Source organism: Canis lupus, chromosome 17, assembly GCF_003254725.2.
Source record: "Canis lupus dingo isolate Sandy chromosome 17, ASM325472v2, whole genome shotgun sequence".
NCBI lineage: Eukaryota > Metazoa > Chordata > Mammalia > Carnivora > Canidae > Canis > Canis lupus.
Genome location: NC_064259.1, coordinates 1,006,313 through 1,033,747, shown reverse-complemented (window position 1 = coordinate 1,033,747; position 27,435 = coordinate 1,006,313). Strand labels below are relative to the sequence as shown.

The window sequence follows — 27,435 nt, the reverse complement described above, 5'->3', positions numbered from 1 at the left end:
TCCCAGGAGCCTAAGCACTGTGTGCGCTGCGCCTCGTGAAACGTGTTCTTAGCCAGCGGGCGCAGGGCCACCCGGTCCACTCATTCAGAAGTATTTCATCTCCGCTTACATAGGATAGACGCCGAAGAAACGGGCGTGTTACCGTCTTAACGGGTCCTGACAGTGGCCCGATGAGGAAGAGGGACCGGGAAGGCAAGACACGGGGACACGGGAGGTTCAAGCGCTCTGTTCAACGTGACTCAGTCGTGTGGCTTTCGGCAAGAACTCGGGGCCCCGTCCTTAGAAGGGGAACTATCATCGTTTCTACGCCAGAGAGCGGCTGTGAGGGCGTAGGACTGACGCCGGGGACGACGGCAGACACAGCAGCAGGGTGCTCGGTGAGTCGTGCTGTCCTCGTCCAGAATCACATCCAAATACTACCTTTTTTCTTTTTTTCTTAAAGATTTTATTTATTTATTCATGAGAGATGCAGAGAGAGAGGCAGAGGCACAAGCACAAGGGGAAGCAGGCTCCACGCAGGGAGCCCGACGCGGGACTCGATCCCAGGAGTCGAGCCCTGGTCACGCCCTGGGCCAAAGGCAGACGTTCAGCCCCTGAGCCACCCGGGGCCCCAAAATCATTCTTTTAAGCCCAGCACAGCGGAGGCTCTTCAGGCGACACAGAATAAGTATCACCTGTGCAAGGAGGGTTATACCCAGAGCACCCATGCACCCGGGAGCCCAGCTGGCCACCCTCCCGTAAGACAGCGTCGGAGGAGGAACACGCCAGCAAATCTGATTTCAGTTACTGAGGCCTCGTCCTCTGTTTACATTAAAGTTAGTTAAATAAGGGGCACCCGGGGGGCTCAGCAGTTGAGCATCTGCCTTCAGCTGAGGTCATGACCCCAGGGTCCCGGGATCGAGTCCCTCGTCGGGCTCCCTGCATGGAGCCTGCTTCTCCCTCTGCCTGGGTCTCTGCCTCTCTCTCTGGGTCTCTCGTGAACAAATAAATAAAATCTTAAAGAAAAAAAAAAGAAACTAGATAAATAAAAACCTCAAGTAAGAGACCATTAAAAATAAAACAGCAAGCAGCCTGGAGAGCATGAGAGACATGACATTTTCTCAGAGAAAGTTACCAATTTTCTAAAATGATAAAAAAGATGTGAGAGGAAAGACTCAAGATTGTTAAGTCCCGTGAACACCGGCAGGACCGTAAAAGCTGCAACAACTGAGAGGAGTTTTGGGGCATCCGGACGGCACAGTGACGCTCAGGGAACACGGGGGCCGTGCGGGAGATTCGACGCGGTTCTGCATTTGCAGCTTCGAGAAGCTCCCGCCAGGCCCCACGCAAGCTCCCGTCCCCGACAGTAACCGTATCGCGGGTGCTCTGAGGTTTCAACTGCATGAAACAAGCAGAAAACCCATTTGTCGTCGTCACCTTCAAGTGTCACATGTCCATAAAGGGTTGGGGGTGGGTGTGGACACGCAAGGCACGGAGCCTGTCAAGCCCCCGCCAATGAGGACCTGGCCTTTGGGGTTGCCTCCACGCCAGGGAGGCACCCGCGGGCACGCGGGGGGCGGGGGGGGGGGCTGAGCTCCGCGCCGGTACCCGCCCATCCCTGGGGACGGATCAGTCCCACTGTGCTCCAGGTTCACAGAACATGCTCCCGTGAGGGACTGCAGGAGGAGACCGAGCTGCCTTGAAGCCCGAGTCCTGGGACCCGAGCGACCTCCCCGAGCCCCTGTCCCCGCAGCACCGGCGTCCCGTCCAGCAGGGGCTCACCCCGCACGCGCCTGCTGCGCACCTGCGAGTCCCGGCCGGTGGCACACACCTGCCCGCTGAACGATGGTCCCGATGGACGTCACCAGACGCTTAAAATGTGACCAGCGCGACTGAGGAGTTGATTTTTAAATTGTCTTTAATCTTAATTAAATAGCCAGCCATGCCTCGCGGCTACCGGACAGGATACGACGGCCCTAAAACCTCACAAGGAAACGCAGGCTGCTTTTTCCAACTGGGGAAACCCGTAGTCACGCCAGGATGGGGTAAGTGCTGTCATTTTTAACAAAAGGGGACAACTATGGTTTGTTCATTCAGCAAACAGTCCTTGACCACCAGCCGTCCGCAAGGCCCCGCGGGCCACCGTGGGAAGCACGCAGCTGGCGGGAAGGACGACGTGGACCCCACACCGTCCGCTGAGCTCGGGTGCTCCCGCCACGTCTGTGTCCCCGCTTCCCGCTTCCCAGTTAGCCCTGGTCTTGCTGGAAGGACTGGCGTGTGCTGGTCGGCGTGAGCCCCGACAGCTCTGAGTGTGTCGCAGTCGGAAGCCCGCTCACTTTTACGGCACCTGCGTTGGCAACACGCGCCAGGTGAGGGGGGCGGCAGCCTTCCCTCCTCCCGGGCGGCTGGCCACCTCGGCGGCACACGCAAAACGTGCAGAATGTGGGCTCGCGGGATCCACGGCCCCCAAGCTCACATGGCAGGGTTGCCCCCAAGGCCACGCTCCGACCTGCCCTGAACCCCGGGTCTCACGGACCGGGAGGCGCCTGCGGGCCTGAGCCACCGCTGGAGCAGCTGCTGCCTGAGGCGCGGGTGAAAGCTCCGTCGCCGACACGTTCACAGGAGGCTCCAGGAGCTGGCGCCCGTGGACTGGAGCCCGCGGAGAAGGGGCCCACGGGACGTGTCTGCGGCAAGCGTGTCAGACGGTCGGCAGACATTAGCGGACACAGGAAACGACGGAGCACGCAGCGAGCGGTTAGCAGCAGGTGCCAGGAGCCCGAGGCCGGCAAGTGCCAACGGCCGGGAGTTTCATGGAAACAGTTTCCAAAATCATAAATAGAAGCAGCGGAGAGATGCTAGGAGCCTCACTTCGCTGGGAACAGCGAGGACCCCATTCAGGGATTTCTGATGCTTCTCAAAGTAGCCCAGCAAAGGGACTGGCAACCCGTTCATCACACAGATGGGTAAACTGAGGCCCCGCCAGCATGCGGGAGCCCATCAGGGTGTTTGCAAAGCGGAGCCAGGAATGCAGGGCTCTGGATGTGCCGGTCCCTGGTCCCTCCACGTGGCCCACCCCCGCTCCTGTGCTGCCTCCTCCCGCCCGCCCATCTGGCCCAGGGATGCTTCCACTCCTCCCCCTTTGGGTCCCCCCCACACAGGGCTCTGGAGGACGGGGAGGGAGCCGGGGCGGGAGGGCAGTCGCTGCAACCAGAGGAGCAGGTGGGCAGTATCGAGGGCAGCCGCCCGCGCCTCGGAGGTCAGGCCCGCCCCCACCTGCCAGGTCTTGGGCGCAGACCCCACGCGCGCAGGTGTCCCCTCAGCAGGCACCTGCCCTCCAAGTCCCCAGCGGCCTGTCGCTAACGGCAGCCTCTGTTCTAAGGAGCGTCTCTGTGCTCTTGCTCCGAGGTTCACGCCCTTCTCAGGTCTGAGCGACCGGGGGGCCGTCAGGAGACCTCGGGCAGCGAAGTGTGTGCAGGCGGGTGGGCGGGACGGGGATGAAGCCTGGAGCCCAGCCCTGGTGACGCGGAGCACTCTGAGCAGCATCACTGAAGAGCACCCTGTCGGCCACTTTGACATCACGTCCTCGCAACCTGGGTGACCCTGATGGTCCAAGGGAGGCCGGGTGCTCTGTTCCGGTGACCAGGGGACCTCGGCGCGGAGCAGGAGTCCTCGCTGGGCAGGTGGCCGCCGTCGTGACCTGGAACACGGTGGGCCGACCCTGCAAGGACAGGCGCCCTCACTGTGGCGAATCCTTCGTTGGGACAAACACAGACGGGACACAAGGGCCGTCTCCTGACCAGGGCCGTCCCCCGAGAAGCCTGGCTGGTGGGCAGCCAGTCCTCCAGCGTCTGAGGCCCCTGACTCAGTCTCCCTGGCGTGTGCAAGGAATTGCACGTAAGAAAGCTCAGTGGTTAAGGATTGAGCTTCAAAAGGCAGATGACCTGCCACCCGGGGTTTCAGAGTTGGTGGAGCCTCAGCAGTCAGCCAGCGCCCCTTGCTTTACGGACGAAGAAAGGGATCCATGCACACGGAAGAGGGGAACGAGCAGGGTCGCACGCTGGGATGGGAACGAGGTCCCTCGACCCCGGGCCCCAGCACACGCCAGCATCCTCCGGGCCCCGGGTGAGTAGTGTCAGCGCTACGACAGCACGAGAGGCACCCAAGCAACCGGAGGAAATCATTTTCTAAGAGACGTAAAGTTACTGCCACTGCCTTTCATTCCCGGCGGGAACTGTCTGGGAAGTGTTGATCCAAGTGGCAAACTGCGCGGTAGTGAGTGTCCAGAACCACGCGGGGAGACAGGCCTGCTGGGTCGCCGGATCCCTGAGTGAGAACAAACCTGCGATGAGGATCGAAACGCAGGCACCACGTCCCCCCGAAGACCGAGTACGCGCCAGGTGCGGCACCAACCTCTGTACAGACCCCTTGCCTCCATCCCTAAAGCAGGTGTGCGACCCTTGCTCATGGGGGGGGGCTGAAGTGCGACATCCAGTGTCTGTCCCAGCCCCACAGCGTGGCGCCTGCCACAAGCACTTGGGACATGTCACCTTCCAGACAGCCCGTCCCTCGGCCACGGGTCTATCCGTGCCTCTTCCCACTGCTGTGGGGATGCGCCTGGGACCAGCAGGGGCTTGAGCGTCCGGCAGAGGCTCTGAGGACCCTCATCGGGCACTAGGGCGCCACGGTGACCGCCTCGCCCACCCTTTCCACCCACGCCCCTCCTGGCAGTGAGTCGCATCCCCAAGTCCCCAGGCTGGCGTGCCCCTCCTGACCTTGGCCGGTGCCTGCCACCTCCCTGCCAGCCACACCATCCCATACTCCAAACCCCCCGCGTTTGGTTTTGACGTCTGTTTTCTGCACTGATCACGCTCTTTCTTGTGTTCACATCTTTGCAGAACTGTGTTTGAATAGCTCCACACGTCCCCCTCGAAGTCTCCCCCAGCCTCAGCCTTGGCTCCCCGGGCCCGCTGACCCTCCCTCCTTTGCCTAATGTAGCGCCGTCGGCATGACTTCATCCTAGCATCGATCCCACGCCACGCATTCGTGAGGCGACACTTTCCCCTGTGTCCAGGACGTGCCCAGTATTTGGTGCACACGTCAACAGCACTGATCGGGTCCAACGCGGTCTCACTCGCCGGCTACGTCTGTGTCGATCCCCTCCGAGTCTGGCAGGGCCTGGGCTCCAGCCCCACGGAGCCTCCCAAAATACATACACGCTGGACGTGTCCATGTGAGACTGGGTAAACACGTCACATTTCAGGTCCAACACTAAGCTCATCAGAGTCCTACCGACGGCTCACTCGGTCACGGAGATCACACAACTCATGTTAGGACAAAGGGAGCCGTTGCCTCTGTGCCCCGGGTCTTTCCCCCTTGTTCCTCGCGGCACATCCGCAGGCTTTCCCGGAGGATGAGTCATTAGCAACGTCGCTTTGGAAAATGGTCCCCTCTGGGAGATTAAGGGGTGGGGTCCTGCTGTGACGGCCGTACCCACCCGTGGGTCGATTTCAGCAGGTTTTAGGAACGACTGCCGAGCACACTGACTTCGTTTTCTGTGGCGTTGAGATGGGCTTGACGATATTCCTCGTAAGGGCCAATTGTGCTCCGTCTCTCTAGACGGCAACGGGCATTTGCGGTTCATCTTCTTCTCATAGTTCGTTGCGTTGACAGGTGCCGTTTTGTCCGTGGAATGTAGAAATCCAAGTGCGTCCAAAGCTTTCTCACAGCACACACACGCTATGTTTCACGTAAATGGGTGCATGTTCCGCGCATGGACTAGGGCTTCTTGTACGACGTCCGTCTCACGTCATGCGTGTTTGGCAAGGTGTTTAAGAACGTGAATTTGTGTTGTCAGCTGCGTGGCTCGGAAGCAGTGCCTCCCAACCGTCCCCCTGAACTCCGTGGGACCCTCCGCGTTATTATCTGGTGGCCGTAACAGGGAGCTGGGAGGGGAGGCGAGGGTGGGGGTGCCCGGGTGGACGTGTGTGTACCTGTGTGGGTGGCGCTCCTGCTGAGCTTTAGCTCGCGTGACCAGGGCCCCTGGTGCTCTAACCTCCAAAGATAGTGACCCCGATCTTCTCTCTGTCTCTCTACACAGCGTCTATGGCTGCCCCTTGGCTAAAAAAAGAAAAACACAGGATAAGCAGCCCCAAGAACCTGCTCCCAAGCGGAAACCGTTTGCCGTGAAAGCGGACAGCTCCTCGGTGGATGAGTGCTACGAGAGCGAGGGGTCGGAGGACGTGGACGAGAAGGAGGAGGACGAGGAGGAGGAGTTCTCGGAGGACGAGGACGAGCACAGGGAGGAGGACGAGGAGGATGAGGAGGGGGACCGGGAGGAAGAGGAGGAGCTCGAGGAGGAGGAAGACGATGATGACGAGGATGGGGAGGACGTGGAGGACGAGGAGGAGGACGAGGAGGAGGAGGACGACGACGACGAGGAGGAGGAAGACAATGGTAATCTTTAAAATAGTAGCACGCGATACGTGGTGGCGGGGGCCCGAGTGCCCCCACGGAGGTCCCGGTGGGGCGATTCAGGGCACAGCCACGACCACGTGCTCACAGCGTGAGTGTACCTGGTCAGGGCTGGAACCAGTGTCCGTCCAGGTGTCCTTCACACTGGTCTGGAAACCATTCCTCTCTGTGTGCTGCCAGTCGGCAGATGCTGTGCGTCACTCGGGTCCGAGTGCTCGTCACTGACGTGGGTGCGGTGTTCGCTGTGCGCACATTGATCCAGAGCCTTACGGCAGCGCACCTACGAGGCTTTAGCATCCTGTGTTCCCGGAGGCTCTGCCCCTCACATACTGGTATCTGCCCAGGTGCCGGCGTGGGGATGGCTCGGCCTGCTGTCCTCCCAGGGCCGGGAGCTCGATGAGACCCCGGGGGCGCCAACGGGGGAGGCCGCGCTTGTCTGTCAGTGGCCAAGTTATACTTTTTGTCCCAGATTGGGGTGGAAGGAATATCGCTGAAACGAAACCGTTCCTCGACCCGTCATTGGCTTCGTGCCGGAGGATCGTGTTTCTGACCTGGGGTGTCCAGCGTTGCGAGGGGGCCAGGCGTACCACGGCATGGCGCGTGCGGTGGTGACCGTGCTTTGGGCGGATTTAGGATGGCTTTGCCTTTATATGGTTTCCTGTTAGCGTCAGGCTCATCACCATAAGTTGAAAGATAATCCTTTCCTAAAAGTCATCTCTGCTCTAGAAGAAGGTGGGGGTTTTCTGAAGAATCTAGATTTAGTCTTTATTGGCTTCGAGTTTGCCTCAGAGAAATGCCAAATGTGTCTGAAAGCAAAAGGAGTGTCTTCTCTCAGGCTTCCTCCTTGGGCTCCGAGCTCTTGGAAGCCTGAACTCCGGGAGAGCTAATTTCTCGGAACCGGGGACAGCTGCTGCGGCCCGTGCGGAGAGCTGTTTCAGATGGGGTGGGCATGGGCTGGCTGTGGCTCACGCCGTGCGGCAGATGCAAATTGATGTTCCTCCTCCAGAGGCCATTCTCGTTTGTTCCTGGAAGCCTGAGTTTTATGACTGTTACAGCAGGTTCAGGTCCTCCTGGGGGCAATTCACCATCCCGTTCACACAGGTAGACGAGCATGTCCACATATGTGGGCACACACCCGTGGGTGCACACACACGGATTTCACGCATCAAAGTAGCAGGCTCCCACGATGGTGCTTCCTGCCGTGACATCGGGGAGCGTGGTGTGGACACAGTCTGATGACGTGCATCGGCCACACACACGTGGGCACCGCCAGCCCCGCTGTGTGGACGGTGGCCCACACCCCAGCGTCCCTGACGAGACGGCGCCGCACGCTGAGCGTTACAGGCAGTACCTCCGTGTTCCATTGGGAACATTGGGAAACAGGCCAACCTGGCAAGTGACTTGTGAGCACCTTTCCTAAATGTGTGCCGTTTGGGGCAAAATCATTAAGTGCTGAAGCTGCTTAACGGTGTGTGACTGGACCGTGGCTTCTTGTAAGGACGGGGTGCAGCAGCATTGCCCTTCCGCGTGCCCGTTCCGTGCTCGGGCAGCAGCGCGGATCCAGGTGCGGGTGTTTGTGCGTGCCGCGTCCCGGAACGAGAGCTTTGTAAACACGCATCACTGAAACCGAGGGTCTCCACCACATTTTAGGTCCTGCTCTTCATTTGCTAGAATTAAACTTTCAAGTGTAGTTTCCTGAGGCTCACATTTTTAAATCTACTTTTCAAGTACCGAGTGACATGTTTTGAAGAAAGAAGTGGAGTCTTACCGAAATAGCTTCAGGATATAACTAGATCGAGGTTTGTTTTAATTATTATTCTAACTCGAATGCTTAGAACGTAGTTTTATGTTGTTGTTGTTTTTTGTTTTTGTTTTTGTTTTTTAGAACATAGTTTTTAAAAGTGAGATAGCAGATCAAAACTAGTGAGAGATTCTAGAAAAATCCCAGAAAAGTTTCTGGGAAAGTTTGAGTAAGTGGGCATGATAAGTGGATGTATGACGGAACCGAGAGATGCATGGTGGCATGAGTATAATGCAGGCCCCCGAGTGTCTAATTGCATGACCCGCCTAGCATGGTGACTAGCACTCAGGTGTTTAGCAAACACTGGGTGAGAATCCGAAGCATACGAGGACATAGTTTCTGGAAAGCAAATGCCCATTAAGAGGATAAATAATCAATTGTCACATTCCCGGTTTCAGAATTCATATGCAGCATCCAGCTCCCCAGCTAAGCTCCTTCTAGAATCATCTATCATGTAAGACTTTAAAGACGTGTTGGGCCATGGTGAAGTGTCACTCGATCATCAGGCATCTGCTCATCAAAAGACTAATACCTCCAATTAACAGAGTATCCTTGGCACCAAGTGTAGTGATCTACCCCCTTTCAGATGGTCCCGAGGAGTCACTCGGGTCGAACAGTGATGGTCCGTGTGGATGACCTCCCACCGTGGTTCTGATTGCTGCTAGTTCTCTTAGGGAAGCACCAAAGGCTTGCTCGATTTCTGAGACAAACACAAGTATCTTTCTTTTTTTTTTTTAAGATTTTATTTATTTATTCACGAGAGACACAGAGAGAGAGAGAGAGAACAGCAGAGACACAGGCAGAGAGAGAAGCAGGATCCCTGCAGGGAGCCCGATGTGGGACTCAATCCCGGGACCTGGGGTCAACCACTGAACCACCCCAGCGTCCCTACAAGCATCTTTCCTAAGAAGAAATCACTGTCGGTGCCTGATATCTAGAGACTGCTTCACCAAGATTTCCTATAACACAGATTTCCTATAACGTTGGAGGCCGCCCATGATCACGTGTCCTAAGACCCCAGTTAGCCAAGTGTTTCATCAAGCACTCGTTTCGCACAAACTCCAAACTATGTTTAATGCAGTAAAATAGGACTTTGAAAGGCATATAGATCTATCAGTGCCCCGTTTTCATGCCCTCACTTACCAGGTACAGTCTGTGGGACCTTACTGGCAAATGGAGCGCCCACATCACTGCCAACAGTGTGAGCTCCTCCATGGTAACAACGTCTTTGCCGTGAGAGACGCAGCACGAGTACAGGGCATCCCATTCTGCGTGCCCTCGTCCCCTCCTTGAACGGTTCCGGCTGAAATCGGACCTTGGTGGAAAGCAGGGGGTGTACCTTTCAGTCAGGTGGCCAGAGTTCTGGGTCACCGTCTGGAAGTCAATCTTCCACGCTCCTTGGTTGCTGCTCTTGGTGGCCGTTAATCCCCGAGCTGTCGGCAGACTCCCTCCAAGGCGGGTTGTGCCTTTGTCTTAGCAAACAGAAGCAAGACACTGAGTTAGGTTAACAGAGAAGCGGGGCGATCATAGCACAGAGAGAGGAGAACATTCCAGACAAGGAAGGCGAGAGGCTGGCTCACACGCATGCACGTCCACACACAGCCGACCGCCATCCAGCAGGAGGGATCAGGGCATTGTGACGGGGCCACACGATATCAGCCTTATGAGGAGATGCAGAGTCTGCTCACGTCTGCTCCTGGGATGCGATCACTGCTTCATCTGCCACAGCGTAGGCAGCGTGTCCCATCTCTGTTATAAACTGGATCGCGCAGTCCCAGACGTTTTGTTTTAGGAAAAAAAAAAAAAAAAAACGTATTTAAACCCCTGGGTTATCACAACAGGGGCCCATAGACTATAGAAGGACCATTATTTATAACCTGGGGGTTAGATAGTTATTTTAATCCCAAGGATCCCCCAGCCTTGCCGTTATGTATCAGCAGACTATCGCCAATAACGCACACGTCCAGCAGGTGTATTAAGTTTCGGGACTATATCGGGTCTTCAGTGATTGTGTGAGATGGGTAGAGACCGGTTCACTGTCATGCTCACTAGAGAGTGAGGCCCAGAAAGATTCGATGATTATCAGTAGGTGGTGGTCGTGTGTCAGACTGTGCGGATGGCTCTTCCTACTGGGGCCTCATGTTCTTTTCATCACTTTCTGCCTGTTTGAGCAACAGGGAACAGGATCTGAGTGATTCTTTTCGGATTACATTAAATTCAGATAGAATTAATCAAAATTATATTTTGTCTGGTTGGCCTGGTCTTTTGCACGGAGGATTTTATTTTCAGAATGCGTTGCAATGGCCTAGGCTGCGTTTATTTATTTTTTATTTTTTTTATTGGTGTTCAATTTGCCAACATATAGCATAACACCCAGCACTCATCCCATCAAGTGCCCCCCTCAGTGCCCGTCACCCAGTCACCCCCACCCCCCGCCCACCTCCCTTTCTCCCTTGTTCTTTTCCCGGATTTAGGCTGCGTTTATTAAATGAAAGTCCCCCTGTTATACTAAAGGTAAGAAAGTTATGGTTCAGGGGATCTTAGGTGTTTTTTTCTAATAGCAGATTTTGTTTGTCCTGTGGTAAATATCTTTTTGGATTCTTAACAATTTGAGAAATCTAGGTAAAGTGGTCACTTAATGCCTCACAAATGGTGGTCTAATTTCCTAGTTCACCCCCACTAAAAATACAACTTTAAATAGTATGTGCACACGTACGTGTGTCTATACCATCGGTGTGTCTATGTGTGTCCCTGGGAAGACGTGCGGACCTGCCCACTGACCGGAAAGATGATTCCGTGGGCCAAGAACACAGCAATTTGCTCTCCAGACAAGAGAAAACGTCCATGTTCACGGCCGTCTTCAACACATAACGGTTGCTTCCCATGTGCCGTTTCTGAAACACACCCCTGTAAGTATGTGGAGTCTTCTCTGCGCTGCTCTTCGTTGAGTCTTGGGGCCGCCTTGGACACGGCGGCCCTGGGGGAGCCCAGCTGACCATTCAGCAGTCAAGGTCCTCCTGCCCTCCTGCCCCGAGGGCGGTCCGGTCCTCGCGGCCGCTCTCCGCTCGCGGGTGAGCCGCACACGGGCGGTGGCCACCGGGGAGCTCACAGCTGGGGAGCCGCGGGCTGGTGTGGGGGGAAAGTGAGTCGCGGTGAGAACCTCCCGCAGGTACGACACGAGCGCGGCAGGCCGGCGAAGCCAGGGAGCCGAGGCGGACGAGCGCTGCGAGGTGCACAGCTGGCCACGGTGCGTTCACCCGGCGCTTCTCCAGCCTCCGTCCGGCCGTCACGTGCCCCGTGGCAGCGCGTCTCTCGAGCCGACTCTGCGCTGTTCTCCCCCTCGCGCGAAGCCGCCCTGTACGCGGTGGAGCTGCTAACAGGCCATCCTCTGCAGGAACTCCACTTCCTGGGAAGGGAATTCAAGGCAAAACCCACCCCATATAAATTCCTCCTCAAAGAAACATTTTTTTTAATTGCCAAGTATCCAGGGTGCTCTTTCTTTCAAGCAGGATGATGCAGTAGGCCCCACGTTGTTCAGGCATCGTGACAGTTTGCACTAGATGGGCCTGAATTTCTCTAAGACGAAGGCGGAAGGCAGGTGGCGAGGGGTCCGTCCTGTGGCCTCCGAGTCCCCCAGACTCCCCTCAGGAGGCTGTCCTCATAGTGATCAGCCAATTACCCTCTTGCCTCGCGCTCAGGGAGCTGTCCCTGATGAGGGGAGCGCGCTGAAATGCAGACTCGGAAAATCACCATTAGCGAACCAGTTTTCTCTGCAGTCAGCAGAAACGGCAATGAGTTCTGAGACCAACATAGAAACAAAGATGACGTGCTTGGTTTGCAAGGTTCCAACTTGAGAACGGCTGTGGACACAGTTGGGAGAAAGAATATGATGATTTTTTATCATCTTAAAAATTAATCTTCCCCTACATCCATGAACGCGTTATTTCGGGCAGCTCAGCATTCAGAGTGGAGGGTACAGCTCTATCGCTTGGAAACAAGTGAACAGGGTTAGGCGCTTCTAGGTGTAAGTCGGCGATAAAAAGGAGACTTCCTTCACGCAAACTAATTTTGCATGAGTATAAAATATAATTATAGCTTGTATTTCATGAATTTTCAGACAACTTAAACCCAAACCAGAAAACCTGCCGAGGAGGTAACGTCACGTAGGTTTGAGATGCAAGCAACATGCATGAAGGGCTGGGGAAGAGCCTTTCTTTACGTGATCATGAGGAAAGAAAGATGTAAGAGCATAGATTGAGTGTGTTTTTATTCAATCTGTTTTAAGGTCCACTTGCAGGAATTTCCAGCTTACTTGTTTTCGCTTATTAACCTAACCTGTGTTCCAAACACCAGCTCCTCGTGTGTAGAATGAGGCCCGGGGGCCTGGCTTCGCCCCCAGCTCAGGAGGCTAGTGCGGCCTCCCGGCGGCTTGCTGTCCTGTCTGGATGCCGTGGGAGGTGCCATGCGGAGGGAGGGAGGGACATGCGCAGAGCGACAAGCAGCAGCTGGCCAGGGGCGCTCTCCGCGGGCTCCCACGCGCGTGCTCAGGCTCTTCCACGACTCAGGGCCCGAGGTACGGCCGTGCGTATCTGGCGTACCGTGCATATCCAGGCTTCTCTAGCACAGGGGACCCGGAGCACGGTAACAGCCCGTTCCGAGAAATGACCGGTGCCCTCCCTACACCCAGACGTGCGTGGGGTCCCACGAGGACACGGACACAAAGCAGACAGCGCCTCCTGCCAAAGGAAATGCATCAGATAGTTTGAAACAGCAGTGAGTCCCTGAAAAATACGAACCGCTGGTCCTTACAAAGGGCAGGATTAGAAGTCACACGCCAAGGGACAGCCTTCAGGGTTTGGGCTCAGAGAACAAAATTTCCAGACACGGAAGACGGTGGAGCTCGGGTCCCTCGAAAGTCGTGCTGCTGTCGATGTTGAAGGGCCTTTGGAAACGGATCAGATTCCTTCCACGTGACGGGCCTTAACCGCGGTCCAGTGGGAAGGAAGAGCAGGGCTGAGTCCGCCCGAGTCCCTCCCAGCCAAACACGCCCACTGTTCCCACGCCCACTGCGAGATGTGGAGGCGCTGTGAGCTACGTGTGTGTGGGTGTGCACAAGAGACAGAGACACAGAGAGGGAGAGACAGAGGGGAGAGACACTGAGAGAGGGAGAGAGACAGAGATAGAGAGACAGAGGGGAGAGACACAGAGAGAGAGACAGAGAGGGGAGAGAGAGATACAGAGAGAAAGAGAGGGAGAGACAGAGAGAGACAGAGAGAAGGAGAGACAGAGAGGAGGAGAGAGAGAGGGAGAGAGACAGAGAGAGAGGGAGAAGAAGAGAGGGGGAGAAGGGAAGAGAGACAGAGAGGGGGAGAGAGACAGAGAGAGAGGCACAGAGAGAGGGGGAGAGAGAGGGATAGAGAGACACAGAGAGAGGGAGGGGGGAGAGAAACACAGAGAGAAACAGAGAGGGAGAGACAGAGAGGGGGAGAGACAGAGAGAGGAAGAGACAGAAAAGGGGAGAGAGACACACAGAGAGAGAAAAAGAGAGGGAGAGACAGAGAGAGACAGAGAGAAGGAGAGAGAGGAGGAGAGAGAGACACAGAGAGAGAGAGGGAGAGACAGAGGGAGAGACAGAGAAGAAGAGGCAGGGAGAAAGGGAGACAGAGACACAGAGAGACGGGGGAGAGAGGGAGAGAGAAATGCAGAGGGACAGAGAGAGGGAGAGAGAGATGGAAACAGAGAGACAGAAACAGAGACAGATGGAGAGAGAGAGAGATGGAGAGACAGGGAAAGACAAAGACAGAGACAGAGAGACAGGGAGAGGGCAGAGGGAGAGGGTGCTAATGGGCGTCAGTCTGCCTCAGTCTGGGGACTAGGGACCTCACACAGCTCCTTCTCCGGGTGGGCGGGTACAACTGTCCTATTTTTAAGTCGAAATTTAGAGAAGGCGGCGGCCTGAGGCGGCCTCGAGGGGGAAGGTCCACGGAGCTCCATTCAGGCACCCGGGGCGGCACAGGGCCTCCAGGGCCTCCTGAACCAGCGGAGTCAGGAAGGAGCACGACCCAGTGTCTGCGGGGCACGATGTGATTCGGGGCCCTTGTGAAAACGCCTCTATTTTTCCTTCAACGAGATCATCCGTCTCCTGGGAACCCCTCCCGGATGGGCAGCGTGGAAGGCCGCGGGACAGAGCGCGTCCTCGGACAGTCCGTGAAGATCTTCACCGGGAGCCTCGGCCCTGCCCTCGGCCAGTGGGGCAGCCTCACCGCCCGACTTCGGAGATCCCGCGGGGGCCCGGGCCAAAGCCACGCCGCGGACGGGCCGGCCTCCCGGGGACCCTGGTGTCCACGCGTGATCGGGACCTGTCTGCGCGCCCACTCCGCCTTCCCTCCCTGGGTCCACTCACCAGGCCGGCGAACGTCCCTGCAGCCCCGTCTGCGTACCAGGCCCCGTTCCGCATACTAGAGATTTGCTCGTGAAAAAAACAAGCCTAGGCCAGCCCCCACGAGTCGGCGGGACAGACGCTGCTGGCTCGGGGCCCCCGAAAGCGCCGCAGGACGTGAGGCCGTCAGGAGAGCTGGTCCACGCCCGCGCAGGGTCTGCTGCTGGATGGCTGATGGAAGATCCATGTTACAAAAACATACGTGTACGTCACACGCGTGTGTATCCACAGGCACACCTCCGAGATGCTGCGGCTCCATTCCGGATCCGGACGCTGAACCAAAGCGAGTCCCAAGACTCGTTTGGTTTCCCAGTCCACGGAGTCGTGTTTACACCACACCGCGCTTCAGTGAGCATGCGCCAGCATCACATCTAAACGAACAAAGTAAAAAAATAATAATAAAAACAAAAAACAAAAATAAATAAATAAATAAAAATAAATAAATAAACGAACAACATGCCGGCCTTCCTGAGGAGACGCTTTACACGCCGGCTGTCATCTGTGCTTTTGGCGACTTGTCATCGCTGATCACAAATCACCGTCACAAATATGATCATCATGAAAAAGGTTGAAAATGCCGAGAATCACCAAGACGTGACGAAGGACAAGACGCGAGCGGATGCTGCAGGAGCAGCGGCACCGAGAGGCAGCTGGAGCAGGGCCGCCCGACCTCCGCGGTGAAGTGAGGTGTGCGGGTGCACGTGCTACAAGAACCAGGGTTGGCACCCCTGCGGACACCCTTGCGTGACCCCCTGTGGCCAATGGGTGGCAACTGGCCAAACGTGCTCGCTTACATGGAGGTAATCAGGTTTAACAAGCACAAAGTCATCACGGAGCGTGAACGACACACGTCTGGGTCTCCGCGACCACCTGTCTGCTTCCCGGCGCGGCCCCCGCCCGGCCCTGCTGGTCTTGCCTCTGACACTCCGTTTCCTGCTGCCTCCTTGCTCCTCCGCGCACAGGCCAGGGCACCACACCTCACACTTACCTTCCGTGTGCGAGCGTGTCTTCCGGCAACGCCACCTCCGTGGCCGCGGGGACACGTGTGTGGCTGATGCTTCTGCCCAAAGAGGTGCTCCATAGCTAGCAGCCGAATGGCCCGCTGAGCAGTGTTGCCTCAGTGCCCCAGGGCCTGAGGACGGTAACAGCCGCGCCAGTCCGTGACCTGAGAAGTCCCCTCCCGCAGCGTCCTCCCGGAAGCTGCGCGGTTCGCAGTTTGAGGACGACGTCCAGAGATGCCGATGTTTGACCCAAGCAAGTAAACGGCTGCTGGAGTCTGACATGCCTCCTGGTCAGGGGCGTCGGCCCATGCCTCAGTTTACCCCGGGACACGTGTCCCTAATCCTGACCAGGGTTGGCGCCGCTGGGTCACCGTCAGGTCGCCGTTGGGTGGCCCAGCGCACAGCGGAGGGGGTGCAGGAAATGCTTGTCGTTCAGGCGCTAGGAGAGGTGGGGGTGATGACAGGAGCCGAGATGAAGAGTGCCTCCGCGAACCCCGACCTCGTCGGGGAGCCTGCTCGCATCCCTGGGGGCGGGTGGCCACAGCGAGACAGCAGGTGGGACCCAGCCGGGTGTGGGGAAGGCTCTGCTCCCGCTGCGTCCCGCCCACAGCTCCCGGGGCGGACACGGGGGCCGAGCCGCTCAGCGCACGCTTCCGGGTGCGGGGCCCGAGCCCACGGGCCGCCACCAAAGGGCAGCACCCGGTTCAGGGAAGAGGGCTGGGAACACGCGTCCGGGGTGGTTGTGCGGGAGCCTCCAAGTTCAGCTCCCTGGGGATTCGTGCTGGTGGGAACAGAGAATCCCAGGTGAGGGGGACGGGGCCCGGGAGGCTCCGACTACTACCCAGCCTGGCAGGACCACCCAGTCCCCACGTGTAACCAACCCTCCTTCGGCCCCTGCAGCGCAAGGGTGAGGAGGGGCGAGGCCAGCAAGGGCGGAGGCCGTCTCCGCCTCTCCCCGCGGGGAGGCCGGCTAAGCAGGACCCGGTGCCCCACGGCACCTTCCTGCCCGCGTGGAGCTCCGCACACAGAGACCACGCCGGCCCGCGAAGCCTTCCTGCTTGGGGGACGACGGTGCCCATCGATGCCGCCTCGGCCTGGGAGCCACCCCACTGCCCTCACAGGGCACAGGGAGATCACTTGGGGTGGGCGGTCTCTGCTGTCCTTATGTAAAAGCAAAACCAACTAATTCCACATATTTTTCAGCATCAATTTGGAAATCACATGTCAGATTTCATTCAATTTATTTTTTAATCTTTTTTTTTATTTTTGGAGAGAGAGAGAGAGAGTGCATGGGGGAGGGGCGGAGGGATGCAGAACCCCAAGCAGACTCCCTGCTTGGCGTGCAGCCTGACCCGGGGCTCGATCCCACCCTGAGGTCACGACCGGAGCCAAAATCAAGAGCCGGAGGCTCCACGGGCTGAGCCGCCCAGGCGCCCCGCAACCTCTCATTGTAAACATTTAATTGCAAGAGATTTTGAGTATTTGTTGGTCTGTGTGAGCAGCGTTCCTCCGCACCCTGGCGCCAGCACCGAGTTTCTGGGCGTGCCCCGTGCCTCGTGAGCCTGCAGCGCGTGCGTCTGTTGAGCAAAAGGAGGGACACATTCAATGTGGAAGAGCAGAGGGCCCTTCCCGGGCACTGGGGCGGCCCGGACCCCAGCCGGGCCCCGCGCCTCCACACAGCCCTATGCCCGCGCTTTACCTGTGCTGGGTCGGGGTGGGGGGGACCCGCCGGAGCAGAGCTTCCTGCCAGGCGGGAATCCAGGGAGGCCTGCGGCCGCTCAGTGAACGCAGCGCCCCCCAGCGAGGTGCCGTGCTCCTCTGAGCACTCGTTCCCAGCGGGGGCGGGGCTCCCTGTGAGCCGGGGGTCCCCGCGAGCCTCACCAGCCGGCTCACCTACCCACACAGAACGGGGAGCACGAGTCGCTTCTCCGACAGGCCTTCCTCACCTGGATCCTCTGAGGTCCCGGGTGACTGATGGGTGAGATTGGCCCATTTCTGAACCCCTGGATATCGGCAAGTTCTGGAGAGCGGGTCAGCATCGTGAGGGCCCGGGGGGCCCGGGGTGGCCGCGGTGGCAAGGCTCACCCCCAAGGGCACCGGGACACACACAGGCTGCTTCGACCTGACGGACCCACGTGTCTTCTAGTGTGAAAGTCCCGATGGGGGCCTATCAACAACTCTTTCCCGAATTGACATGCAAGGATCCTAAGAAAACGTCACTGGGGACGGGGTCTGGGCTCTGGGCTCTGGGCTCTGGAGTGGAGTGGAGTGGGCTCGGGCGTCCTTCGCCTACGCGAGCTGACAAGGGTCGTGAGGGCACATCTCTGCTCGGATCATTGTAGCCACTGCTTCGACGGGGAACGTGGGCAGACCTCATCGGGAAGTTCCCCTAAGGCTGAAACTAAGACAACCAACATCGTTGGGAGGACCACGACCAGGAAATGTGACCGTCGACGCTAGAGGGGGACTGGCTGGGGTCCTCCAACCGGACGTGCATGGGCAGCCCTCCCTCCAGCTCTCAGTTCAGAGACTCCCCGCCCCTTCCTGCTCATGGGGACTTCGGTGGCGAACAGGCCTAGGGTTCAGCCCCCTCCGTCAGGACGGGGGCGAGGCCTCGGGGAGGGTGTGGGGGCCCCGGGGCTCATCGCGGGAGAGGAGGCTGCAGGAATGACCAGCACCTGGGCACGTGGGACGCTTCTCTGCTCCCTCAGAGGAAGCACTCCACACCTGCCCCAGAGCACACCTGGGGTATTTGAGGAGGATGAGGGCAGAGGGGGAGCTCCCGTCACTCTACCTGGGCTCAGGGAGAGGGCTGGCAGCAGGGGTCACGTACAGGAGAGGGCCGTCGTGAGCACAGTGGTGGGGGGTCCCTGTCCTCCCTGCGGTCCTCCCCAGCCCCTGCACAACTTCTTCACCCAGGTGGTCCTCGTCCTCCCTGCGGTCCTCCCCAGCCCTTGCACAGCCTCCTCACCCAGGTGGTCCCTGTCCTCCCTGCGGTCCTCCCCAGCCCCCTGTGCAGCCTCCTCACCCAGGTGGTCCCTGTCCTCCCTGCGGTCCTCCCCAGCCCCCTGCACAGCTTCCTCACCCAGGTGGTCTCCATCCTCCCTGCGGTTCTCCCCAGCCCGCTTCACAGCCTCCTCACCCAGGTGGTCTCCGTCCTCCCTGCGATCCTCCCCAGCCCCTGTACAGCTTCCTCATCCAGGTGGTCTCCATCCTCCCTGCGGTCCTCCCCAGCCCCCTGCGCAGCCTCCTCACCCAGGTGGTCTCTGTCCTCCCTCTGGTCCTCCCCAGCCCCCCGCACGGCCTCACCCAGGTGGTCTCCGTCCTCCCTGCAGTCCTCCCCAGCCCCTGCGCAGCCTCCTCACTCAGGTGGTCTCCATCCTCCCTGCGGTCCTCCCCAGCCCGCTTCACAGCCTCCTCACCCAGGTGGTCTCCGTCCTCCCTGCGGTCCTCCCAGCCCCCTCCACAGCCTCCTCACCCAGGTGGTCTCCGTCCTCCCTGCAGTCCTCCCAGCCCCCTGTGCAGCCTCCTCACCCAGGGAGTCCGCCCCCTGCCCCCCTCCCACCCCCTGGATTCCCTCATGTTTTCATCCACACGGCGTTATGCACCTGCTGGTCCCTGAAGCCCGTCTGGACGCTCCCTGGTTCCTGGCCTCCCCTGCACACCTGATCGGACCCCAGGGTCGGGCCTCAGGCGTTGACAGGCTAAGCAAGCTGACAAGCCACGGCTGGTGTCATAACCAAGTCCTCAAGTCATCCCGAAGCAGTCTGGGGATGAGACATGAGAACCGCATGTCACAAAGAGCGGAAGGTCCGTCTGGAAGAGAAGAGTCTGGATGGAGCGTCCAGGTCTGGGCATGAGAGCTGCGCCATCCAGCTGCTCCGAAGTGGACACAGTGCCGCCCCCAGCATCCTGTGGCCCCTGCTCTGGTGGGCAGCAGCAGCTGGACCGTCCGGGCTCCATCTGTCGTCTGTGGGGTCAGGGGTGCTCCCAGGGCTGCTCAGGACACACACAGGCCTTGGGGCCGCAGAGCGCAGCCGTCTCTGCCGGGCAACCCCGCCTGCGGGAGCACCTGACCCCACCTTCCCCGTCGAGCGACGGCTGCCCCGCTCCCGCTTTCCTGTACTTGCAGCGGCTGTTAAAACACCAGCACAGTCATTGGAATCCAAGGTTTTACCACCCTTGCCTACTTATAAGTCAAAAATAAGTTGTGATGTTCATTTATTTCTGTAATGAGATACCTCGACCCACGCACTGCCGTCCTGAGGAACAATGGGCTTTGTTGCTTGGAGCCCCTTGGGGGGTCGCTCCCAGACCCCAGCACCTGTGCCCTGGAAAGTCTAGAGCATCTCCTGCTTTGATGTGGGCTCTCTCCTTTCTGTTTTGTTTTTCTGGGTTTTTTTTTTCCTTGTCTTTTTTTTTTTTTTTCCTTTTTAATCTGTTGTGTGTTTGCTTGCCCAGGGCTTATTTGAAAGGCTAGAAAGAGCAACACAATCAGGACTGGATATTGGAAGAGTCCAGAGCTGGGTCTCGAATGTATTTTTTTGAGACAACGCACCGGACAGCCAGTGCTTGTCATTATAACATCGAAATCCGCAGAGCTCCCCCCATCAAATCGCAGTCGTGAAAGTGCCGAAGAAACCCTACGTGATTTTCCTTTCAGATCTCTTTCTGGTTCCCTAATGGTCACTGTTAAGTATAAATTGTTCATAACAGTCCGACTCCAGGGAGGTAAGATTCACACCCACGAGATTTCAGAAAAGCCCCTGGAGCTGCCACGAGGGCGCGTGGGCCCGGGCGCTGAGCAGCCTGTGCCTCTGGGCCCGGACCCCTCACTCCGCCGCCGCGTGATGTCCGTGGCTCTGCCTCGTGTCTGTGACCTCGTGGCTTTGCGGGGCGCACACTTACCACAGAAAACCACAAAAAGAAAACTGAGGTTCTTTGGGCTCCTCCCCAAACTCCAGTGTAGAAAGTTAGGGTCTTTTATGCAGCTGGTGACCCACAGGTTTTTCACAGCAACACGTTGTCCGTCTGTGATGGACCGCTGGCCCCGTGAGCCCCGGGGTTCGTGCGGCCGCAGGTCCAGGCTGTGGACCGGCGGAGCCATGTCGCTTAGCCCCGGCCAGCACGCGGGTCGTGCCCCCTTCCGCGTGGACCACATCGTTTTAGCCTCGGCACAAGCGAAGCAGAGGGATAAATTGCCTGAAATCCCAAAACCAGAGATGGAATCGTCCCTGCTGACCGTAAGCGCTTCGAGCCCTGGCGGAGGCCGGTGCCAGTGGGCGCGTGGAGCCTGCTTGCTGCCCGCCGGCCGCGCCCACCGCCCACGTCAGAACAGCTGACTATGTCACGGACGTTTCCAGGTGGCCAGATGCCAGGAACTGAGAAACCCCAATAACCTGCAAGCAGTCCTGGCAGTTGGCACCGTCTACTGCCACCCCCACCCGCACGGATGGCGGTCATGCAGCCGCACACGACGCCAAACGGGGAGGAAGAGCCACGCCGTGCCGCCGTCCGCGTAGCCCCACGCGAACACAGTTCCCCGGCCTGTTCCCAGAGAGGCCCGCTTCCCCTGGCTCCTGCTCTGGGGGCGCTGCGTCCACAGGAAGCCTGGCCACCACGTGCAGACCGCCTTCACCGTGTGGGGTCTTTCCACGGAGCTTCCTCGCGCTTCCCGTAGAAGCTCCCCAGAGGGGTCAGGCCTGCGGTGCCCCCAGCTCCACACACTAGTGAGCAGTGGACGAGTCACCTGACCGGCTCGTGTTCTCAAGTACCCCGTTGATCTTTGCTCTGACATGTCTGTGACCGCGGTGCGGTGCATCTGCTCTTGTGAAGCCCACTATCACGACCCAGAGCTGGAGGGCACCTTGGAGGCGGTGGTGCTTGCTGTAGGCCCCTGTGCCATGGTCGTCCCATTCCCCCCACACACCCCCGTGTGTGGTGCGTGGGACGAGGCTGCAGGCTCATGTACCATGCCCATCCCATCCTCCCCGTGCATGGGGCAAGGCTGCAGGCCCCTGCACCGTGGCCGTCCCGTTCTCCCCCACCCCCTCCCCCGTGTGTGGTGTGTGGGACAAGGCTGCAGCCTCGTGTACCATGCCCATCCCATCCTCCCCATGCATGGGGCAAGGCTGCAGGCTTGTGCAAAGCTGCAGGCTCTTGCACCATGGCCATCCTGTCTCCCCCGTGCATGGGGAGAGGTTGCAGTCTCCTGCACCATGGCCGTCCCCCCACCCTGGTGCGTGGTACATGGGACGGGGCTGCAGGCTTGTGCACCATGGCCATCCCATCCTCCCCATGCATGGGGCAAGGCTGCAGGCTCGTGCAAAGCTGAAGGCTCTTGCGCTGTGGCTGTCCTGCCCCCCCCTCCCCCCGGTGCGTGGTGTGTGGGACAAGGCTACAGGCTCATGCACCATGGCCGTCCCCCCACCCCATGCGTGGGGCAAGGCTGCAGGCTTGTGTACCATGGCCGTCCCGTCCCCCCACCCCCGCCCCATGCATGGGGTGAGGTTGCAGGCTCCTGCACAATGGCTGTCTCGCCTCTGTGGGGGTACATAGCTCAGGGATCAAGTGAGAGAGGAACAGGTGCCCGGTTACCAGGAGGGCGAGGCGTAGGGGGCACAGGGGCTGTAACAGCAAAGACCTTTCCTACTTGGGACCAAGGAACTGAAGGCAACCCTAGGATTCAGAGGGTGGAGAATTAACAGAAGTCAACTAAACCTAAACGTGGAGGGAGGTGTTCACCTCCATGAGGTGCGGGTCACAGCCACGGTCCCCGTGCAGCCTCTCCCACGGTTGAGCCTCTCCCACGGTTTGTCACCAAGGGGTGACACAGGCCTCTGTTTCCCGTTCGCGCCTCCATCCGTCTCCTCCTTCCTACGTCCTTCAGGATGCTAAGGCGCGTCTCACAACAGGAAGTTAAGAGAAAATCATAAAAATAATACACGTTGCCTGACATGTTTTCTTCTTTGACTCATCTTGGAAAATGCCCCAAGATGGTGCTCGTGCTTCCGTGGTTTCAAGCGTATGTATTGATTCGCATCACGGCTGGGTCTTGGCGGGCACAGCGGGGTGGCCTCAGAGCCCCACTCGGTGCGGCAGGGGCCAGGCTGCCCGGGAGCCGCGCCGCCGCTCACAGCCCGTGGATACAGAAGCCACAGTGTGTACGTGGAGAGGAGAATGTGACTTTTACATGTGCATGCATCCACCAGGACAGGATTGCCGTCGGCGTCCGGGACCTGGAGCCCTGCACCAAGGGGGCGGCGGGCATGCCAGTCAGAAGCGTCCAGCCGGTCCCTGGTTGTGCTCCCGGGGTCGGGTGTCTCTCCCCTTGCCGCTCCTCGGGAACACGTGTATCCTTTATGCTAAAGAAAGGGATTGATAGGGATTATCCAGAAAACAGACCCGATGTGCTGTAGACAAAGGGCGACGCTCTATGACTAACATATGGGAAACTTGACTTGCCGATGCTTAGAAAGACGCGTTAGATGTTTAAAAGCTGTTGATTTGCTCTGTGGGCCAGCAGAACATCGTCACTGATGTGTCGGTGCCCGGCCGAAGTCTCCTCGGAGGGATCAGCATGACGTCATAACGGAGGCCCCGGGGACACCCCAGCTCAGCCGTGAGGGAACAGGTACTTAGTGCTAATCGGTGCACCTCCTTCCTCCAGCACGTTGCTGAACTGGAGCGATTCTCCTTTGTTCTGTTTTGTGTTTTGGTTTTTTTTAATCACAGAGACAGAAGGTGGGTGTGATGGCGGCGTGGGGTTCCCTGCAGCCAGTCTGAGGGCTGGGGGAGGGGAGCTCCCGGAGCCCGCCCGTCAGTCCTGCATTGGAAGCACCCGTGCTCGCGACCCTGCAGCACGGGGGACAGACATGCACGTCCCAGATATTCCTTGAGTGTTAGAATACATTTTGGGTGAAAAACAGGAGTTTTATATAATTTTTTTAACCTGGTGTTGTTTTAGCAAGTTGTCCGACACGTTTTTGGAGACTGGACGTAGTGCTCGTCCGGACGGTGTTCCCAGCAGCGCAGCTCCTGACGCGGGGAGGCGGGCAAACCCGGGGTGCCGCGGTCACGGTAAAGGCCGCAGCGTCCGGGTCCCAGGCGCGCCGCTGACCGCACGCGCCCCGGAGCTTTCTGGGCTCCCCCGGGGCAAGCGCACCCCCGTCCCTCCCGCCCTTTCAAACCTGAGATACGAATGTGGGAACCACCGTTAATTAGATGTAGTTTCTAAACTTTGGCCGCACATTCCTGTTGCCTCTCCGTGGACCGTGACACACTGTCTATAAGATAGAACATTCGAAATAGCGTCATTCAGTCCACACGTGCGCTCCTGACACCCAACGCCCAGCGTAGGTGGCGGCGCCACTGCCAGAGCCCGAGGCCTTCCACTGTGGTTCCTGAGCATCACTGTGAAAACAAACAATTTAAAAGCAATTGCTGCGAACATCTGTCTAAGAGTCGGTAACGAGTCAAGTTCATGAACTCTTAGAAAGCCTGGTAATACGATGAGTGTAATTATCACGCATCTGCTTGGGCTGCAAATAAATAAAGCCAATAAAAGATAAAAGTCACTCGTAAAATTTAGAATGAAAAATTCATATTTTAGAATTACACATACCACATAGACTGGCTCATTTTAAGAATAATTAAGGAAATGGAAAGTTCCTAGCAAGGGCTTCCCGCGGGCCCCCGGCTGTAGCGCAATCCGTGCCCTCGGTGGCACAGCTCCAGCCCCGCCACACGCGGGGCTTCGTCTCCAGTACACAGTGAGCAGGGTTTTGACGTGCCATTGACTTGCTTTCCATGCTGTTGCCACTAAACTTCAAGTTCTAGCCACTTTTTCCTTTTCTTTTCTTTTTTGTCCCTTTTTTTTTTTATCTTCTTTGCAGAAGACCATCAAATGAGCTGTCACAATTCTCGAATAATGCAAGACACGGAGAAGGACGACAACAACAACGAGGAGTACGATAATTACGATGAGCTGGTGGCCAAGTCCTTGCTGAACCTCGGCAAGATCGCCGAGGACGCGGCCTACCGGGCCAGAACGGAGTCGGAGATGAACAGCAACACCTCCACGAGCCTGGAGGACGGCAGCGATCGGAACGAGGCGCTGGGCCGCAAGAGCGAGCTGAGCCTGGACCTGGACAGCGACGTGGTGAGAGAGACGGTGGACTCCCTGAAGCTGCTGGCCCAGGGACACGGGGTGGTGCTCGCGGAAAACCTCAACGACAGAGCGTACGCAGACTCCCTGTCGCAGCAGGACAGCAGGAACATGAACTACGTGATGCTGGGCAAGCCCATGAACAACGGGCTCATGGACAAAATGGTGGAGGAGAGCGACGAGGAGGTGTGTCTGAGCAGCCTGGAGTGCCTGCGGAACCAGTGCTTCGACCTGGCTCGGAAACTGAGCGAGACCAACCCGCAGGACAGGAGCCAGCAGCAGAACATGAACATCCGCCAGCACGTCCGGCAAGAGGACGACTTCGCGGGGAGGACGCCGGACAGGAATTACTCCGACATGATGAACCTGATGCGGCTCGAGGAGCAGCTGAGCCCCAGGTCTAGAACTTTCTCCAGCTGTGCAAAGGAGGATGGGTATCACGAACGAGACGACGACACCACCTCCGTGAACTCGGACAGGTCTGAGGAGGTGTTTGACATGACCAAGGGAAACCTGACCCTCTTGGAGAAAGCCATTGCTTTGGAAACAGAGAGAGCGAAGGCCATGAGGGACAAGATGGCGATGGAGGCCGGAAGGCGGGACAATGTGCGGTCGTACGAGGAGCAGTCGCCAAGACAGCTTCCCGGGGAGGAGAGGAAGCCTAAGTCCAGTGACAGCCATGTCAAAAAGCCATACTATGGTAAAGGTAATATTTCTACCTAACGTAAGTTGCCTCATGAAAACAGGAGCTAGGGTGAAAGATGCCAATGATGCTCCACAAAGGAAGTGTGCATCACGCTAAGTCTTATCACTGATGCCCATCTCTTTAGAGCTGATTACAGAATTACATTTTGTGATTGTGTTTCTGAAGAGCGAATAAAATATTTGTCTGGGAGATGCACAAAGCAGCCCAATGTCCCATCAGAGCAGATGAGTGACACGTTTCAGCGGGAGAGGCTTGCCTTGGAAAGACAGGGCTAGCGCGCAAACACAGCGCGTGATAGGAAACGTTAGCGTGAGCCTGCGTTCTTACACACGAAGCAGAGTCTATGTGGAGTGGCGAGGGCTCATGCAATGAGTAGCCAATCAGGGATGAGACATGTATTTTATATATCGGAACGGGTAGGTGGCATCATGATTTATAAAATTATCAACCAAGTGACACTTATTGATGAAACACCTCCCCCCCCATAGAAAACATGCCCTCATAGAAATCGAACAGAAACAGAATGACCTATAACGTAAGAGAAGGGCAGTGACTGCACATTAATTATCTTAAGATAGTGAGTAATGGGAGCCGTTTGCTATGCAAGGCGTGGTGTGTCCTGAGCTGAGATCGATAGTTATTCCTTCAGGATGTTCATTCCCGCTCACTGATTCCATTCCATTCTGTGGAAACGGTTATGGCGCCTACTTTATGGCGAAATACTCAAAAACCACCCAACACGATAGTTTCAGCAGATTTTCATTTATGAGCTCTACAGGCCCATATTTTCACGCATCTTCCTACATAAAGCAAACACAGAGTCAGTGCATCTACGGAGTGTTTAGACATGAATGGATGACTGGCCCTGTGTTTGCAATAAGAACCGTGTCCACTTGTGATACGAGCTGGTTATGACTTAACCCCACGAGGAGCCTCGAGACTGTGGGCATCTCGGTTACAAGACCTAAAGTCAGAAGCCATTTCAAAAAGGAAGCTGGTAATTCCTTAAACCCTTCCACGTTAGTAACAAAGCACATCCTCTGTCTTACCTTGTGTTCTATTCCTTGCAAAGACTGGGTTTCCTCACTGTGGATCTGATGCTGAGGTTCAGGAATTTGGCTTGAAAATCAGTTGCTATGGAAACCTCAAATGATCAGAGAACCAGTTTCTCCCGTTGTGACCTAGGTGTGTAGTCTCCTCTCAATGTACATGTGCATCGCTCCTGTGGCATCGCTCTAACCGAAGCCCAGCTGGAGACAAACCTTAGCCAGAGGCCCGTCGGGTTCTCGACGCGGCAGGTGCTTGAGCGCTGACCACCGTTTCAGTTCGGGAGGCGAAGGGGGACCTTCCAGGGTGCGGCATCTGAGGAAAGGGGACAGGCGCTAGCCCAGCCGAGCGTCAGCTTGCTCTGGGTGCAGTAAGACCGTGAAGCAGCATGTGTGCGCACAACCATAGTGCAACCCACCAGGACGTTTGAGCTGGATGTTTGAGACTCATAGGAACCAGACACTTGTAGGAAGAAAGTAGTGTCCTTTCTCACGGGGCGGCTCAGTTGGACTGAGGCCTCACGTGTCAGAAGTCGGTAGAGCGGGTTTCATGGTGGAGCTGGCAGCAAGGGATGCGGCAACGAACCTCGGGAACGTGTGGGCTCACGGGGCATCGCAGATTCCATGTCGCCCTGGCTTCTTTGGCTTCTGTGGTTCCCTTAAACCCAGCAGCTTTCTGTAGACCCTTACTCATTTTGCTTTGTCATTGTTATTTTATTTTTTTATTTTTTATTTTTTTTTGCAAGAAATGGAATTCAAACTGCTTGCTTCCCTTCAACAGATGGGGCTGAGGTGGGAACAAACAGTAAAACCTGAGATGTGCTTT

The 27,435-nt window shown here is 57.4% G+C and overlaps 1 protein-coding gene across 26 annotated transcripts in view; it reads left to right on the top strand.

The window, feature by feature from the left end:
- Window positions 1–27,435, top strand: part of MYT1L (myelin transcription factor 1 like) — a 404,498-nt gene that overhangs the window by 290,489 nt on the left and 86,574 nt on the right. For 23 of the 26 annotated variants that reach the window (XM_049095648.1, XM_035700367.2, XM_025454778.3 and 20 more), the window contains 2 exons: window positions 6,077–6,432; window positions 24,586–25,563. In XM_049095648.1, the coding sequence (XP_048951605.1) occupies window positions 6,077–6,432; window positions 24,586–25,563 (1,334 nt within the window). The remainder of the gene's footprint in view (window positions 1–6,076; window positions 6,433–24,585; window positions 25,564–27,435) is intronic. The other 3 variants (XM_049095656.1, XM_049095660.1, XM_049095661.1) reach the window with 1 other exon arrangement.